Genomic DNA, 19765 nt, shown 5'->3' on the forward strand with positions numbered 1-19765 from the left:
ATAGCCCATCGGTCTGTTTTCCTTCGGTCCAAAATTTTAAAACATGCTTAAAAACCGAACCGATGGACCGCTGCCCGATCGGACCAAATCGATGGTTAGTACAAAAAAGCATCGGTTCAAAACCCACGCATGCTCAGAATCAAGTCGACGCATGCTTGGAAGCATTGAACTTCGTTTTTTTCAGCACGTTGTGTGTTTTACGTCACCGCGTTCTGACCCGATCGGTTTTTGAACTGATGGTGTGTACACACATCAGCCCGTCGGGCCACTTCAGCGGTGAACCAAGGAAAACGGTCCGTCGGACCATTCTCATCGGTTTGGACCGACCGTGTGTACGCGGCCTTAGAGTCAAAATCTTTTTCTGACACTTTTTTCTTAAAGCGGGGGTTCACCCTATAAAACATTTCTAACACTACATCCAGCCCAGTTCTGCAAATAAAATTACACTGACCTTTTTTCTTTTTCCGCCGTAGATAGCGTTTATCCTTAGAATTCACCGCGGCTTCCGGGTAGGGAATCCCGCGGGAGTGGGCGTTCCTATTGACATGCCAATTGATTGACATGCTAAACGACGGCGCATACAGCGCGTCACGACTTCCCAAAAAGAAGCTTGGCTCGGCTCTATTCGGCGCCGGTGCGCAGGCGCCGAATAGAGCCGACCCGAGCTTCTTTCGGGAAGTCGTGACGCGCTATATGCGCCCTCGTTTAGCATGTCAATCAATTGGCATGTCAATAGGAACGCCCACTCCCGCGGGATTCCCTACCCGGAAGCTGCGGTGAATTCTAAGGATAAACGCTATCTACGGCGAAAAAAGAAAAAAGGTCAGTGTAATTTTATTTGCAGAACTGGGCTGGATGTAGTGTTAGAAATTTTTTATAGGGTGAACCCCCGCTTTAAGTTAAAATCAATATTTTTTGCTAGAAAATTATTTGGAACCCCCAAACATTATATATATATTTTAGCAGAGACCCTAGGAAATAAAATGGCAATTGCTGCAATATTTTATGTCACACTGTATTTTCCCAGTGGTCTTTCAAATGCAATGTTTGGGGAAAAAATACACTTCAATGAATAAAAACAAAACCGTAAAGTTAGCCCAATTTTTTTTGTTTTAATGTGAAAGATGATGTTACGTTGTGAGAATTGTGAGAGAATTGTGATCCATCTTCTAAGCAAGAAAATCGTGATTCTCATTTTATCCAGAATCGTGCAGCTCTAATGCAGAGTACATTTGGTATCACTCCACCTGTGACAAGAGCCGGCTCTATACAGGAAGCATCGGCTCTGCTTCCTCTAGCGCTGGCTTTGTTCTTCACACTGACGCTTGGGAATGGCAGGTTGTGAACCAGTGATCTGGGCTTGCAAACTGGCCATCCCAGAGCAGGAGGTGGCGGGCCACATCAGAGGGCGCCGCGGGCCACATGCCTCTGTTGGGTTCTTTGCCTGGATGTGCAAAATCACGTACCTGTATGTTTACAGCTTTAGGGGGCGTGCGCTGCTCCCGCTGTGATTGGATACAGGAGAGACAGATCAGTGGTGTGCTGAATCACGATCTCTATTTTCCTCCAGTGTAACACCCCCCCCCCAGTTAAAAACACCTCCCAGGGAACACATTTAACCCCTTGTTCGCCCCCTAGTGTTAACCCCTTACCTGTCAGTGACATTTACACAGTATCAGGGCATTTTTATAGCACTGATCACTGTATTGGTGTCACTGGTCCCAAAAAAGTGTACGCTCTGTCTTGCACAATGTCGCAGTTCTGATAAAAATCGCTGATCACCACCATTACTAGTAAAAAAAAAAAAATGCCATAAATCTTTCTCCTATTTTGTAGACGCTATCATTTTTTACAAACCAATCAATACACGCTTATTGGGATTTTTTTAGTCAAAAATATGTAGAAGATTACATATTGGCCTAAATCGATGAACAAATTATTTTATTTTTTTTTTATCATGTATTATAGCAGAAAGTACAAAATAGTGTATTTTTTTTTTTTGTTTATAGAGCAAAAAAATAAAAACCTCAGAGGTGATCAAATATCACCAAAGAAAGCTCTATTTGTGGGGAAAAAAAGGAAGTCAATATTTTTGGGTGCAACGTCGCACGACCGCGCAATTGTCAGTTAACGCGACGCAGTGCCGCAAAAAATGGCCTGAACAGGAAGGGGGTAAAACCATCTGGGTCTGAAGTAGTTAAAAATGAATACCTTTACCATTTGGTGCTGCGTGATTTTAAAACATTGCCGGCACCTTGTTTCTTGCTCATAGGGCAGTCCCTTGAATCTAATGGGCTGCCCTAAGAAGCAACACGTAAGAATGTGCAAAGAAAGTCATCGCAGATGCACCTCCTAGTGTGAACGAGCCCTAAAACTTTTATTTGTTCTGTTTTTTTTCTTTTCATTTTAAATCCAGCAGTTAATATGTATAAAAGATACACTTGCTGGACAAGGCACCTAAAAAAAGGCAGCAAGCCTTTTTTTCTTAAAGTGGAGGTTCACCCAAAAAATGTTTTCTTAACATGACATTCAGCCGAGTTGTCAGAATGACATTAGGCTGTTTTTTTTTATTTCATTGCCGTACATACCGTATTTTCACTTCCGCTTCCGGTTATGTAATCTGCGGGACTGGGCGTTCCTAATTGATTCACATCCTTCCGACAGGTGCATACAGCGCGTCACGAGTTGCCGAAAGAAGCAGAACGTCGGTGCGCAGGCGCCGTATAGAGCCGACTCGCAGTCTGGCTTCTTTCGGCAACTCGTGACGCGCTCTATGCGCCGGTCGGAAGGATGTCAATCAATTAGGAACGCCCAGTCCCGCAGATTACATAACCGGAAGCGGCAGTGAAAATACGGTATGTACGGCAATGAAAGTAAAAAAAAAACAGCCTAATGTCATTCTGACAACTCGGCTGAATGTAATGTTACAATTTTTTTTTGGGGTGAACCCCCGCTTTAAAGATCGCATTTTGCAATGACGTTTTGAAGTGGTTCTAGAATCTAGAGGCTGAAGCTGCAAGCAGCCATGCCCCCTGTTTTTACTTAATTTAACCAGTTCTCAATCTAGCAATGTGCACAAGAGCATAGACTCTCTTTGCTCTCTTATTTCTCATTGGCACAGGGACAGAAGTGGGAGCCATTGGATCCTGCTGCTGTCAATCACAGCCAGTGAGGAGGAAGTGGGGGCGGGGCTGAGCCATGCTCTGTGTATTTTATGGAGTGAGCATGCATGAGTGGCCCCATAGCAAGTGGCTTGCTATGGGGGCATTGGGTGTGGCCGGAGGAACCTGGAAAACCAGCAGGGAACTCGAGAAGAGGAGGATCAGAGGGTGGCTCTGTGCCACCAAAACCACTGCATAGAGCAGGTAAGTATAACATGTTTGTTATTTAACCACTTCCCTACGGACGTACGACTATTGACGGCCGCAGGGTGGTTCTAAATCTCTGAGCCGCCGTCAATTGACAGCAGCTCATTTCCGCGTTCCCCGCGCGCGCTCCCGAGCGCGCAGCGGGGAACTTCTGTGCTGGCCGTGTCCCTTGGACACAGCCAGTCACAGATCGCCGTGAACGGCCAATCGGAGCGGCCGTTTCCTAGGCGATCTGTGCGGCCAATGAGAGATGATCTCATATGTTTACATATGAGATCATCTCTCATTCCCGGCTCTCGCAGACAGCGGTGCTGTCAGGGGAGAGAGGAGACGGATCTGTGTCTCTTGTACATAGAGACACAGATCGGTCACCCCCCCCAGTCACCCCCCTTCCCCCACAGTTAGAACACTAATTAGGGAACACATTTAACCCCTTCCTCACCCCCTAGTGTTAACCCCTTCCCTGCCAGTCACATTTATACAGTAATTAGTGCATATTTATAGCACTGATTGCAGTATAAATGTGAATGGCGCCAAAAATGTGTCAAAGTGTCCGATGTGTCCGCCATAATGTCGCAGTCGCAATAAAAATCGCAGATCACCGCCATTACTAGTAAAAAAAAAAATAATAAAAAAATAATAATTCTGTCCCTTATTTTGTAGGCGCTATAACTTTTGCGCAAACCAGTCGCTTATTGCGATTTTTTTTTTACTAAAAATATGTAGAATATGTATCGGCCTAGACTGAGGATAAAAAATGTTTTTTTTTTTTAAATTGAGCCATTTATTACAACAACAATTAAAAAAAAATATTTTTTTTTCAAAATTGTCGCTCTATTTTTGTTTATAGCGCAAAAAATAAAAACCGCAGAGGTGATCAAATACCACCAAAAGAAAGCTCTATTTGTGGGGAAAAAAGGACGTCAATTTTGTTTGGGAGCCACGTCGCACGACCGCGCAATTGTCAGTTAAAGCGACGCAGTGCCGAATCGCAAAAAGTCCTCTGGGCAGGAAGGGGGTTTAAGTGCCCAGTAAGGAAGTGGTTAAAAAATATATGCTTTTACAATCCCTTTAAAAAAATCTATATAGCGTTTAATTTTTTTTTAATACATGCAAAAGAGATCCCTTTTTTTAATATGTGGTTGGCCATTCTGTATGTAAACATGTGCAGCCGTATGAGCTCATTACATTACCATGCTCTGTGTTTGGTTTTGCTGTTCTACACAATGGTTGTATTGTAATGATAGTTATCATACTGCAAGTGTGTGGGTTGTGTGAGCCGCTGAACACAAGGTGCTCCCTATGTGACTGATCGCTCGACAGCTGTTAAGTGGGGAAGCTGAGTGATTGTATTGTTTGATCTCTCCTCATTCTGGTGGTTAATTTACATATTCATTGCAACAATACATTATGGAAAATAGTTAACTGACATAAAAATAATTGAAAGGACACTTCCCCCCCACCTCTTCTGAACTAACCTTCACTGACAACTCCACCTCAGCTTCCTACCTACCCAATAGTAACAATGCTTTGTTCACTAGCCGCACCTGCAATGTGAGCCCTCATAGGCCTGTATGGGGCTGTAATGGGACACAGGAGCTGCTCATGGCCCCAGGGTGGGATAAACATTGCACAGCTCTGCTACGGGGATGCTGTAGTGTTGGGTGCAGTGCAGGGTAATTGAGGAGGGATGGAGATGGAATAGAGGAGTTTCTTTTGGGCCCCAATCATACTTTAGTAATGTGAAGCTTCACCAGAAGAGCTTCAACACAACACATTCTATGCATTAAAGGGATTGAAAAGGTTTGTTTTTTATTTTCTAAATAGGTTCCTTTAAGCTAGTGCATTGTTGGTTCACTTACCTTTTCCTTCAATTTCCCTTCCAAATGTTTTTTTTCTTTGTCTGAATTTCTCACTTCCTGTTTCTCCTCAGTTAGCTTGCCCCCATCATCTGAGCCGTTTTGGCTGGGGGTTAGTCAGCCAGAACAGCTTACTGAGGAGCAACAGGAAGTAAGAAATTCAGACAAAGAAAACAAAGAAAAAAACATTTAGAAGGGAAATTGAAGGAAAAGGTAAGTGAACCAAAAATGCACTAGCTTAAAGGAACCTATTTAGAAAATAAAAACGAACCTTTGCAACTCCTTTTAAGGTGAAAAACCTTCTGTGCTGCAGCTCCCCCCAGACCCCCCCCCCCTTTTTCTTACCCGAGCCTGATCTGATCCAGTGATGTGCATGAGCACAGCGGCTCAAGCCGCTGTCTCTCTCCTCATTGGCTATTGGCTCCCACTACTGTCAGTCAAGTTCAGTGACGCAGGGGCAATTCCCACTGTCTGTCAATGGACTCAGCAGGGGGACTTGGGAGCGAGCTCACACGGGTGTCCCCAGGGAAAGTGGCTTTACTTGGGGGCACCCGATGAAGAGGAGTTTATATGGCGGAGGAAGTCCAGCTCCTGCAGAACTTCTGGTCTGCTTTGGCTGTAAGTGCTTCAATTCTCATAGACCCCAATGGTACAGGCACATCACCATCCTTCTTCCCTCCAGACCATTCACAAAATGTGTGTGTTTTGTTAATGAGGATGAGAAGAAGGCGGAGATGTGACCATAACACTGAAGCCTATGAGACCTGCACCACTTACAGACAGAATGGTCCAGAAATACATTGGAAGCTGGACTTCCTGAGGAATGTTTGTCTGCTTTAACCTGTAATGCTCCCGGAGTTGGGTTTAAAATGATATTAAACGTTTTTTGTTGTTTTTTTACCATCTCCTGCTCGCTGTATGGGTAAATGACGGTGGCTGTCTAGTTCTGGGACAAAGTCATATGACGTTGTCCCACTTTTGGCGCGCTGGGACACATCGCCTACCCAATCTCGGTAAAAAGCTGATGACATTTGATTGCTTTACGCATGTGATCAGCTGTCCAATCACAGATGATCACATATAAACAAGGAAATGCCGGTTATCAACTTTCCTCTTCTCCCACTGACAGCATGTGAGAAGAGGAGAGCCAATCAGCAGAATTTTCTTTACAGGAGAGCTGCAAAGATAATCGGGGCACAACCCCAGCAGTGCTGCCCCCCCCCTCTCATTGGCTCACTGGCTGTGATTGAGTGAGCCGCTGTGTCAGCCAATGAAGAGAGAGAAACCCAGGACAGCCGAGGCTCCTGTGCACATGGTTAGATTGAGAGGGGCTCAGGTGAGTATTGGGGGGGGGGCTGTGGGGAAGCACACAGAAGTTGTTTTTTTACTTCCTTGCATAGAATGCACCTTCAGCCTTTACAAACACTTTAAAGGTACATCTGACCTTTAAGGTAAGCGCAGCAAACATTACTCAAAACGTCTTTCTGCTGAAAATACACTCTACTGTCCCTTTAAGAATTCATCAACACAACCCACACACTTCCCATCCCTCATTGTTTTGCTTTCTTCTTGCTCTGTCTGCTTTTACTTGATGTCTGATCTGTATCTGGTTTTACTACTCGCTTCCTGTTCTGCTTTCCCTCTTGCGCATTGTGTTGCTTTGTCCAGGAAGGTTTTCCTTCTCCGAGGGTTTTCTTGGGTCATAATGTTTCTTCTGCATTGAAAGGCAGACACGGAGGAACTGTCCTAAGTATGCATCTTTTCACGTTTCCTCCTGTCCTCCTCCTGTCCTGTAACATGTACAAGTGGAATCTTGCTGTAAGTTTGAACAGTTTACCTGCGTTGTGATGCTGGGCTTTTTGGATATGGTGGAAGTATTTAAAGGGGACCTTAACTCGCTGTGTATTTTTAGTTGGCATCCAGTTTGGGTTATTATTGTAAAGTGTGCCTCAGAGTAATTGTACCAGGAAATGGCATGCTGTGGGGTGGGCAACCATGGGCATTACGGGTGTTGTGCAACTACAAGCCCAAGAGGCATTCCAAGACTGACATCCACAGCAATGACTCCCAGAGGCATAACAATGATGGGATTAGTAGTTTAGCCAGAGCTGGAGTGCCAGTAATTGCCATACCCTGCTTTAGGCTGTCTATAGTCATTATATACTGTATGAGTTTTGAGATCTGACCATTTCTAGGCAGATTGGGTGCTGTTATAATGTCTGTAGGACATCAGGAGGCACCTTATCCCTGTCAGCCATGGTTAGGAGGCAGAGATTATTTAGATTGGAAGATCTTTCCTGATCCCTGTTGTTTCCATCTAATATGCTAGAAGTGTCCGCAGTGTGCTTCCCTGATGGGCAATATACATTGGATTGCTGAAGGAACACAGCCTTGGTTTCCAAAAGTGTTTTCAGCATCCCATTTATTAGATTTCATCACAGAAGTCCTAAAACTGTATACAAGTGTACGTTTACTTACTCATTTAAATTTCCTGTAGGAAACAAATTAGAATTGGTGAGATTTACCAAAACTGTAGAGTTCAAAATCCGGTGCAGCTGTGCATGGTAGCCAATCGGCTTCTAACTTCAGCTTGTTCAATTAAACTTTGACCAAAAAAACAAAACTGGAAGCTGATTGGTTTGTGTGCTGAGCTGCACTAGAGTTTGCACTCTCCAGTTTTAGGTAATCGACCCCAAAGTCTCACTATGCTTTTTTATTGTTCCTGTCAGCACTTTGCTCAGTCTTTCTAGTCTCATTGTTGAGCTTACTTCCTCCCTTTTCCCATCGCTTTCTAACCATGCATCTAGCAAGGAGATGAATATTTTATGAGCATTAATTGACAATGCTTGTCATGGGAACCAGACACTTCCCCAAGCCAAGCACCATCAATAGGTTTATAGAGGGAGGGGCATGCCATTCCCCCCTTTCCACCCTGCTGTACATCATCCTTGTTTCCTAGAACACAGTAGTCCACCTGCACTGTAACAACCAATGACACTATGCAGCCTGGCTGCCTGCATTGTAGCAACCAATTACACTAGGTGGCAGATGCCCCGTGTCCTAGCAACCAAGGATGCTATGCGGAAGGGCCCACCAGTGTCCTAGCAACAAATAAAGACAGAGGCGATGGAACAGGAAAACAGTCTGGGAGCCCTAAAGTCCTATAGCCCAGCGGTTCCCAACCTTCCCTGCACCAGGGACCAGCCTCAGCGACTAAAACCCCTCCACTGGAAGGTGGGGGGAGCTGGAGTGGTATGTGTGCTGCCTGTCACCTGGGGCAGGGGGGCGGCTGGGGGTTTAGGGGGCTGGGGCGGTGTGTGCTGCCTGTCACCTAGGGGATGGGGGGGTTGTTGAACCAGCCTTTCACCTCCTGGTGGTGTACAGCATGTGAGCTCTCTTGTATGTGTGTTTTGCCATGTCACCTTGGGCAAGGGAGGGGGCGCCATAACTTTTCACCTCTGGGGGGTGGGGACCTCTGCAGCCTGTCACCTCTAGGCCGGCACAGCTCCCCCCCTCCGTAGGTAAGGTGACCATAGAGAGGGAAGAGAGTGGTAGTGCTGGGAGAAAGGGAGTGGGTGCCCTCTGGTGGTGGGAGGGTGGCAGTTCAGGTTATGCTCACTCGCTCGCCTGCTGCCTGCCCACTGCTGCCCGGCCCCCCAGCAAGCCACGGACCGGGGGTTGGGGACCCCTGCTCTATCCTATACACCTTGTCCCCCAGGCATGCTCAATGAATATTATGGCTGTGGTAATGCAATGTTGGTAATGCTCACAAATCGGGCTTCTATCATGGGAGGAGCAGAGAAGCTGGAAAGCAAGGAATAAGCAAAAGTTTTTAGTCACATTTCAATATAATTTTTAATGCTCATTCAAGGTCTTCTCTGATATTTGTAGGGCATAGTGCAACTAATAAACCTTTATTACAGAAAGGAAAGAAGCAGAAAACAATACAATGAGTGAAAATTCATAAAGAACAGATTGGAAATTAGTGGCAGAGTGTCTCCTATAGCAATGAATGTGAAGTCTTTGGTTTGCACAGATACCTAGAGTTGGCGGGAGGAACATTGAAGTGCGGTCATAGTCTGAATGGATGCTTCACAAATGTTCAGCCAGACCTGGTGAAGTTTGATAAAACAGAGAAAGTTAAGAAATATAAATACATTTTAAATAATTTCAAAAAAATTCTGATTGGAAAAGTGTAATTTCCAATGTAAGCACCGAGCCCAGTCTTTGTGGGAACACTTGGACAGGAGAAGAGCACAAAGCAGCCAAAACCGAAATAACAGTTGTGGTAAGTCCAGCGAAAATCTTGGAAGAGCTCACCGCACCATCATATGAAAGAAATTATACAGACGTTTTCAAAAAAGCAAAATGCAGCTTGTAGTTTTGGCTGCTTACAGTATAACATTAATTGTCATTGTTAGTGTTTTTTGCTGAGTTTGCTGCCCAGATAAATAGCTTTAAAGCCTAACTTCCGCTAATCTATGACTTCTATCAGGCTTTATGAGGGATCGTATCTATCGCATTTGTAAAGCCTAAATAAATATCCACATCATTTCCAACATCCCGACTTACAACCCCCCTCACCCCGGATCCCAATTGTACCAGTGAACTTTTAATTTCTAAGTCTTGTAAAAAAAGTTTTGCCTATGGTTCTACTTTAAATCGTCAAGGTAGAAGTCCATAATAATGTCCAAACAGCATACTTACTGAACTCAATGTCGATTATTGGTTTCAGCCCTAGTGCCTTGTCCCTTCTGTATAGTCTTTCTGGCTATTATAGATACACCTGCACTGGGTCCTTTGTTTTTTTTAACAGAAAATAAAGTCACGTCTCTTAGTAGTTAATGGACTGAGAGCATTTCATGAAGACCAGGGAATGTACAGTAAAATATGTATCTCATTACTAATCACTGTATTTCCCTAATTATTATCCTCCTTCTGTACAAAGCTATGTGCTGACCAGTTACTGGATGGAAATCCATGTCTTACTTATTTTACCTTTCTTGCTTTGTCTTGTAGGATGTTGGGTGGCATGAAAAAGTGTCACATAGATGCCCTCACCAAACTGAGGGTGTCTCTGGCTAGAGATTTGGTGCCAGATGAGTTATTGGAACACCTACTGGCTGACGGAGTCTTAACGCCGATTATGAAGGAGAACATTGAGGTAAGGAACCAGGAACAGCATGTAATTTTGGGGTGTTAAGGGAGACACTGTCACCTTGTCCATTCAGGGTAAAGTGATGTCTGAATGGACAAGATAGCAAGGTAATTATATATAACTATAATATGTGTGTGTACAGTGCCTTGCGAAAGTATTCGGCCCCCTTGAACTTCGCGACCTTTTGCCACATTTCAGGCTTCAAACATAAAGATATAAAACTGTATTTTTTTTGAAGAATCAGCAACAAGTGGGACACAATCATGAAGTGGAACGAAATTTGTTGGATATTTCAAACTTTTTAACAAATAAAAAACTCAAAAATTGGGCGTGCAAAATTATTCAGCCCCTTTACTTTCAGTGCAGCAAACTCTCTCCAGAAGTTCAGTGAGGATTTCTGAATGATCCAATGTTGACTCAAATGACTAATGATGATAAAAAGAATCCAGCTGTGTGTAATCAAGTCTCCGTATAAATGCACCTGCACTGTGATAGTCTCAGAGGTCCGTTTAAAGCCCAAATCCTCTGATTCTCCTGGCTCCTCCCTCTTGCCAAGTGCTCCCACAGTAATCAGTTTGCTATGGGGGCACCCGATCAAGCTTGTTCCAGAGCTGTGACTCTGCAGGTCCATTCAGGCCCCTTCTCTCTCATCATTGGTTCACTGACTCCCGCTGCTGTCTCAACCAATGAGGAGGGAGAGTCCGTCACACAATCTCCCCTGTGTCAGCCAGTGCCGGCTAAAGGGCAGAGGAGAGAGCACTCTGACAATGGCTGGAATGTCTGAACTTTAAAACCTCCCATTGGCCTACTATGGGCCAATTGTTGTCGGCTCTCCCTTTTCTCCCCTGAAGCTGCTGCTAACTGACAAAAAGGGGGGTCGATCTCATGACTTGACTGGGGTGGCTTGAAAATAGGTAACTACATGCATCTTTCTAACACAATCTAATTAGTATTAAGGTTAGAAGTGTGGGAGGGTGCATTTTTAAGATTAGTTACAGTAGATCGATCCTGTAATTCCACTTTAAAGGGTCAAAACAAAAGTAAGTGCAGCCTGTAAATTAAGATGCTACATATTTGAGGCGGTCATACATTGACTGAAATTCAGCAGGGACTGGTAGAATTTCGATCTATGTATGGGCAGTCTGGTTGTACAGAAATTGATCTACCGATTGACTTCTGTGAAACCAGTCTGTTGAGTTTTTCCCGATCGATCAGTGCTGCTGACTATAGTGTGTGATCAGTGTATTCTGATAGCGGGGGAAAGCTCCCTGCTTGTCAGAATGTAACGACTCAGCGGGAAGGATTTCCCCATCCATATCGATCAAGTAGATGTAGATGGTAGAATTGGGTCTTTTTTTATTTATTTTTTATGAAAGAATGATGCTAAAATTTCAGGTGTTGGCTTCTCTCAGGCTGCTGGAGCTCGTGTACACGGCTTAATTAAAATGGTTGTTAAGCCAATTTTTTTCCTTCTATAGTTCCCTTTGTTTGATAACATTATGCTCCCCAGTATATGTGATTTATAAAAAATATTCCGCCTAATAACTTATTTCCGAACGCCGCTCCACGCTCAGGTGACTGCTTGCTGGTCTCCTCTCCCAATCTGTTAGCTGCAGGGGAAGGTGTTGGGCGCTAACGTCAGCCAGGAAGAGGTGAGAAAGAGACCATCGGGCAGTCACGTGAGCGGCACTCGAAAATAAGGTATTAGGCAGCATATTTGAAAAAATCGCATACACTGGAGAGCTTAATGTTATCTAGCAGAGGGAACTATAGCAAGAAACCACTATTATTTTTACAGCAGGAGGGGAGGATCGTGGAGTGCACAGAGCTGACAGGCAGGGAGCGGGGAGGAGGAGAGCAGGGAGCAGAGCTGCGGATGATGGAGGCACATACATTGACCACAGGGTCAGGGCTCCGCACCTCTCTGTTCTTCCGCCCACACACACTCCCCCCCCCCCCCCACGCTCACTGGAGAGCTGGGCTGTGAAGGGGGTGGGAGCAGGCAGCCGAGGCTATCAGTGGCTCGCTGAGAGGCTGAGCTGGGTGCAAGTCCAAGCGTGTGGGCGGATCACAATCATGCCCGAGCCTGGACCGGCTCTTTGACATCAGCCAACAGCTGACAACAGGTCACAGGAGGGCAGAACGTACATGCTTTGGTTGTACTTCTCCTTTTGACCCCTTTCACAATGTGGCGTTTTTCAGGCGCTTTAACGTTAAAAAAGCGCATGTAAAGCACCTTAAAGAAGCCTCATCTGCAATCCCAATGTGATATTTCAGTGGACAAGCAGCACATCCATGTAAATCATATATGGAAAGAGGGAAAAAGGGATAATTTTTTTTAAAGAGTACCATCGTTTTTTTGTTTTTTTTTAAACACCCCCATGTTGTTTGAAGTTAATCTTACATCAATCGGCATTACTAGAAAATGTTGGCTTTGTAAATGTAGTTTAGCTTTAAAAATGTACTTTGCAGTCCCCCTCCAGTGCGTTCCCATCATCAGTGTGGGCAGCTGAAGCCCACTAATATCTAGATCCGAGATACTGCGCTGCTGGCTACCCAGCATGCACCTTCCAATCTCGTGCATTCACATAAACAACAAAGCGTGGCGCAATGCTACAAGCGCCGGAGGCAGTGGAGGTGCCTATGCGCGGCCGGACGTGAGGCGTAGCAAGGTTCTGTGGATGTAGAGGAATCCAACAAGAAAAAAATATATTTTAACTTGTAAACAACAAGTTTGAAAAACAGGCCCGGTCCTTAAGTGGTTAAGGTGCTCCATCTTAAAAAATTACCTAAAAACAGGCAAATAATGTTAAAAAAGGTTTTCATTTTAATAATGGTACCATAGAAATGATGAAATAAAAGTCACATTCATAAAAACAAAACTATTGCATTCTCTTGTTGATATTACAGTAGATTTCAAAATACACCTCATAATGATCAGCCCATAGGCATTGTCTATGAAGATTAATATATATATATATCAGGAACATTGGGCCAAATCTTCAAAGGAGATACGCAGGCGGAACTGGTGTTCAGCCTGCGTATCCCTGTGCCTATCTATGGAAACGATCCTCAGAAGGATTTTTCCAAAGATAGGCAGAAGATCCGACATCTGTAATAGACTTACACTGTCGGATCTTAGGATGCAGTACCGCATCCGCCGCTGGGGGCATTTCGAGTCGAAATGCCGCTTTGCGTAAAATTAGGGATGCTTTTCCAAGGCCTAAACTGTTTTTCGATCGACGCGTTTTTTTTTAAATTTAGAATTTTTTTTTCCGGCGCGTAACTTTTTTTTTTACCCGACGCAACTTTATTGTCCCGTCGCAATCCACACAGCCAGACGTAAAGTACGTTTGCTCGATGCACGTCGGGAAAAATGACGTCACACGCATGCGCCGAACGTCCGGCGCGGGAGCGCGCCATATTTAAATAGGAATCGCCCCCTCGATCAGACGACTGCCTTGCGACGGAGGCACTTAAGTTACACGGCGTGTAATTTCTAGGTAAGTGCTTTGTGGATCGGGCACTTAGGTAGAAATTTATTTAACGCCTGTGTAACTTAACTGCTGAAAGTTAAGTTAGGCAGGTTTTTTGAGGATTTGGCCCAATATATCACCGCTGATGGCATTGAAAGATGATCATCCAACACTAAGCTGATGTATTGGTTGTGGACGTGGTCGTGCGTTTCACATTGTACTTCATGAGAAGAAGTGAGGTAATAAGAGAGGTAAATAAGGGATGCTGATGGTAGAGAATGTGAGCTATCAGTGGGAGAAACCCACATAATCCCGAACAGGAGAGGAACGGCCACTGGAGTGAAGGGCCTAGCCATATACCAGGCAGTCATGAATTGCAGCACTAGCACACAAGTTGTTAGAAGCAATGCACCCTTATGCACACACCATCACTTTATGTGATGAAAAAAAACGAAATTTCTGTGAAGTAAAAAACGACGTTTTTGAAACTTCAATTTTCAAAGACGAAGTTGCCTACACACCATCGTTTTCTCACAATGCTCTAGCAAAGCGAGGTTACGTTCACCACTTTTTTCCATTGAAGCTCGCTTCATAACTTGCTTCTGGGCATGCGCGGGTTTAAAAACGTCATTTTAAACATCGTTTTTTGCTACACACTGTCAATTCTTGTGAAACAAAAAACAACGTTTTGAAAAACGACACATAAAATTGAAGCATGCTTCAATTTTTTTTTGTCGTTTTTCACAAGACATAAAACAACGTTTTCCCCCACACATGGTCATTTAAATTGACGTTTTTTAAAATGTCGTTTTTTTTTTCATCACATAAAGTGATGGTGTGTATGCGGCATTAGAGGTTTTCACTCCTGTGTGGTGTGGAGTTTTCAATGTGTTTTTGGCATCCGTGTGCTTGAGGTCTTATAGGTTATCTTTCAACAGCTGGAATTTCTTGAACTAATGAAAGTTTTCTCTTCTCTGCTTTCATTTATGGTCTCCAGTCCAACAACAGGCGCTTTAAACAGAACACCACATTGCTGGACTTACTTCCAAGCAGAGGTCCCCATGCCTTCTCTTTCTTCTGTGCCGCTCTGCAGAATACCGGACAGCAGCACTTAGCGCGGCAGCTGGAGGCCTTAGTGAAGACTGGGGAATCAAAAGTAAGTGTTCCTTTATTTTACACCAAAGAAGGATCCATAGAGAAATACTAGAAACTAAAATACCCCACTGGAAACCAACATAAACACAGGGAGCACACATGCAGACTCCATGCAGATAGTGTCCTGGCTTGGATTCAAACTAAGGACCAAGGTAGAAGTGCTGACCACTAATGTACCGTGCTGCTTTTCCTTCCTGATTAGCCAGAGCCAGACATGTCATTCCTTCCCTCGCTACTCCATAAGACTTAAGCCGGGTACACACTAACAGTTTTTTTTCGTGCACAAAAAAAAAAAATGACAGCTCTGGTCGGAGCCAATGTACTGACCATGCAAGGTTAGTTCAGTGATCTTCCCTGCTGAGCTGTTGTGTTCTGACAGGGGGACGGCCCCCCCACCAGAACACTCCGATCATCATTCTCTGCCATTGGCTAAGAGCGCTGATGGGGAGTCGGTCGGCTGCTGGTTTTCCAGCATGCACATCCGAGAGAAGACGGCCATTGTATACAGACAGCGGGACTCGGCGCAGCTGCCAAATGTTTTCCAACATGTTTGTTCAGCAGAAATTGATCTAACGATCGACTTCTGTCAAACAGGGCGGCCACACACTGAGTCCCTGCTGAACCATCCCAAATTTTGATCCATCTATGGCCACCAATTGATTGTAAAGTCCCCCCCCCCCTTAAAATCATAAAGATGTAATTATCTGCTCTTTGGAAAACCATTGCACAGTGAGGCCCTGAATCTATTCTTCTGGAGTCCCCCCACCACCAGCGCACTCGGCTTCTCCTCTCTTCCAAATGCAAGTGGGCTCGATCCTAAAATGGGCTGTGTGTGTCTGTTGACACACACAGAGCAACTTGGCCCCATCAACCCCCTCCCTTCTCACTGGATTTAATTGATAGCAGCAGGAACCAATGGCTACCTCTGCTGAGTCTTGTGAGGAGAGAGAGAGGTACAGTGCTGGATGGAGGTAGGGCTCAGGTTAGTATTTAAGGGGGCTTGGGGGGGAGCTAAGCATTGAAGATTTTTTACCTTAATGCAGAGAATGCATTGAGGTAAAAATCTTTAGCCTGCAATCACTTTAAATAAAAGATTCCATATGTCAGACATTGTGTTTAGGGATCTGATGGACAGAAGGGATGCCTCAGTAGCTGAATAATTACTATTATTATTATAATACAGGATTTATATAGCGCCAACAGTTTGCACAGCGATTTACAATACAATTCAATACAGGAGGAATCGGGGGGGGGGGGGGCCCTGCTCATTAGCGCTTAAAAGAGAAGTATGGGATTTGTTTTTTAATCTTACTTTCTTATGCTGCATCTGTCCCCTGCTCAGTTCTTGGAGCCTCCTGAGCAGAGATCTGCTGACTGTCAGTTACCAACTCTCTGCTCTGCCCCCTCCCCCCACGCTCACTGGAGCACTGGGGTGTGGAGGGGACGGGAGCATCCGGCTCAGGCTCTCAGCCACTTGCTGAGAGGCTGAGCCAGGTACCGATACAGGCATGTGGGCGGATCTTGACTATATGGTTGCGATCTTTCCAGAGCCTGGACCGGCTCTGTGACATCAGCCGACAGCAGGGCTGTTCAGCCCGCTGTCTGCTCAAAACGGATGACAGGAGTGCAGAACGAACTGCACTCCTGTGATCCACAGGAAAAGTACAGCCTTGCCTTGTCCTTTATTCATGCCTACATATATGTCCTGACCCACCTAGGAAGATATTTATAAGGCAGTAATTCTGAGCTTTCTAGAAGTACATTTTTTTTAATTGTTCTATATTGACGATCAGTAGACTGGAATAGAACGTGAAATGTTTCCATCTGTGTTTCTGCTTTCCATGTGATGTTGGTTATGAACTCCATACCCTGTTGCTATGCAGTACATTTTGATAGCAGTTGTTTCTTTGTGTACAAAAGGGCTTGTTCCTGGCACTCACCTCCAGGTTACACCCAGACCTCAGTCCAGGATTTACTCCACAAAGGTAGCCGTATAAATATTTAGTAAATAATACATTATTGTTATAATACATTATACAATACATTGCAGCTTGCTGCATGAAGTAGACCTGTCACAAACCTGCGCAGCCTGAGCGTATGATGGATGGAAAAATGCAGAAAGAGAGGTTACCTTCAGTATAAACACCATCCTTTTCTAATCTTGTATTCAGATTAAACTGATTTATTTTAGAGTCGGCCATTCATTCACTTCACATTTATGGCATATCACAATATACAGTAAAGATGACCATACATTATACAACTTTATTGTTTAATCTCCTTTAGATTTACCTTCAGCTACTGTTTGTAGTGAAAAGGCTTGTCTGATTGCATGCAAATTGAAAGTGTTTAGGTGTGACCTCATATTATATGGTTTTGGTAAATCTAAAGGAAAATCATACAAGAAAATTGTATAATGTATGGCCAGCCTAAAGCCTCGTACACACGATGAGACTATCTGACAAGTGATCGCTGTTTTTTATTTATTTTTTATGCATGTTAGTATCGTATCGAAAATGAAGCGGTTACTAAACTTACAAAGACTTGCATGCGGCAGAATTCCACTTTGAAAGTGATGTAATGTATTGTAGTGTATTCTGGCGTTTCTGAGCATGCACAGCCTCGTTTTTAATATATTTTTTCGGACAAATACTGTACCGATTAAAACAAAAATTGTACAATCTGGTATCGTACGTGAAAGTTTGTGTTCGTCCATTTGGATAATTTTGGATGAACTGTCCTGATCGGCTCTCAAAAAGGTGTGTACTAACCATCAGATTATCGTACAATCATTTAGAAAGCAGTGTTTTTCGTCTGATTTTCTAATCGTGTGTACTAAGCTTTATCCCAGTGCAGGAAGTAGATAGTGACCCTTGAGGATGCCTGAATAACAATGGCTTTGACCTTCTGGAGAGAAAGGAAAATGAAGGCGTTGCCAATGGGAGTACAGTAGTACCTTGAATTACGAGCATAGTCTGTTCCAGAAGTATGCTTGTAGTCCAAAGCGCTCATATATCAAAGTGAGTTTCCCCATATAAATCAATGGAAACTCAGATAATTTGTTCCACAGTGACTGCTGGTGTATGCAGTACTGTATGTGGCCAGAGGTGCGGGAGGCGCCGGTGTATGCAGTACTGCATGTGACCAGAGGCGCAGGGGCGCCGGAGACACTCGGGAACGGAGCGTCTCCAAGTGTCACCGGCGCCCCCATACCTCTGGCCACATACAGTACTGCACACCCAAGCAGCTTGAATCCTGCTTGTCTTTCGAGACAACGCTTGCAAATCGAGTCAGGATTTATTTTTAAATGGCTTGTATTGCGAAACGCTCGTAAACTGCGTTACTCACAGTCCGAGGTTTCATTGTACTGCAATCTCTGTGAAGGGTAATAAATACAGGCGCATTACTTATGCTGCACTTAGAATGGAAATATATATCCAGTCAAAGATCCATTTAAAACAGGCTGCAGTGTATTTGTTTACCAAATATTTATATGGCTAGCTACCATTGCAGTAAGTATCTGTATTGTTTCTGGCCATTATCCAGTGAGATTGCTAAGCTAGCCATACATGTTAAGATTTCTCTCATATCGCTAAACTGCATGGATGGAGGAGTCTCCAACTATAGGCTATAGTATATTGACAGTATATGATAGTATATGATGATTTATGATAGCATATTGACAGCCACTGCTTCTGCTGCTGTTACATTACTTAAATAGTGACTGCATCTGGCCGATCGGGTCCACCTGTTAATTTTTCAGGCGGACCTGATCGGACCACCCATTGTTCTCTATGGGACAGTGGATCCAATTCGTTCAGGTCCACTAAAAACAGATGGATGGAAATACCATGCGACCGCTCCATAGAGAAGAGCGGGCTGTGTTCGCTCTGCACAGCGGAGCAGACATGGACCTGTCTTCCACCTGCTTAGCAGGGATCAGCAGAAAGATTCCCTTCTGAGCAGGCGGATCCGCTTGGAAGGATTCCGCTCCGTTTGAAAGGGGCCATAATGTGTGATCTGACTGCCAGGTGTTAGCAGCACAGCCAACTAACCTTCCTATACCAGCCCCAGATAGTTTGCCCAGTTATAATACTACACTTATTATTACACTTATTTAATAGGTTTGTAATCATTTTCTTGTTGGCATCCTGTTAAGTATTTAGTCTCTGTTCTCTCCGGTTGCAGGAAAAACAGCTTCCATTGTCTGTGCAAGAAACCGTTCCAAGAGGAAGACCTTTCTCACTAGGTGAGGTTCTGGCAGATGTTCAGGCTGAGCAGTTTAGACGACTTTCAGTTCAATGTTAGAGAGCAGTTACTCAGCACTACTGATCGAGTACATTAAAGGAAACCTGCACTAAGAAAAGTATACAGACCACCATTGCTGACCCTCTTTCCTAAAATGCTAGTTGCTTGGCAGTCTCTAAATTTAACACTTTACAAGTCACTGACCCAGAACAAGCTCACAGCAAATTAAAGTATAACTAAAGAATTTTTTTTTTACCGTTATCGAAAGTAAAAGAAAATCCCAAATTTTGGGTTCACATCAGAACTATAGGGAGATTCTACCAATGGGGACACTAGTTCTGGTGACTAGATGTCCTGGCTTTGGAGAGATTTCCTCTCACTTCCTGTTTTGGCTATGGGACAGGAAGTTAAGGGCAATCTCCCCAATAGAGACACAGATGGCAAAAAAAAAACTAAAAGGGCTTATAACCTTCCCTTTCTTTATTCAAAATGAAAAACGTT

At 44.2% G+C, this 19765-nt stretch overlaps 1 protein-coding gene across 3 annotated transcripts in view; it reads left to right on the forward strand.

The window, feature by feature from the left end:
• CASP2 (caspase 2) overlaps positions 1–19765 on the forward strand; it is a 57372-nt gene that overhangs the window by 13334 nt on the left and 24273 nt on the right. For 2 of the 3 annotated variants that reach the window (XM_040361667.1, XM_040361669.1), the window contains exons 2-4: positions 10247–10391; positions 14859–15017; positions 19205–19265. In XM_040361667.1, coding sequence (XP_040217601.1) covers positions 10248–10391; positions 14859–15017; positions 19205–19265 — 364 coding nt within the window. In that variant the 5' untranslated portion in view covers position 10247. Of the gene's footprint in view, positions 1–6807; positions 6978–10246; positions 10392–14858; positions 15018–19204; positions 19266–19765 lie in introns of those variants that run through there. The other variant, XM_040361668.1, reaches the window with a different exon arrangement.

The sequence above is a fragment of the Rana temporaria genome, chromosome 8 (genome assembly GCF_905171775.1).
Source record: "Rana temporaria chromosome 8, aRanTem1.1, whole genome shotgun sequence".
Taxonomy (NCBI): Eukaryota; Metazoa; Chordata; class Amphibia; order Anura; family Ranidae; genus Rana; species Rana temporaria.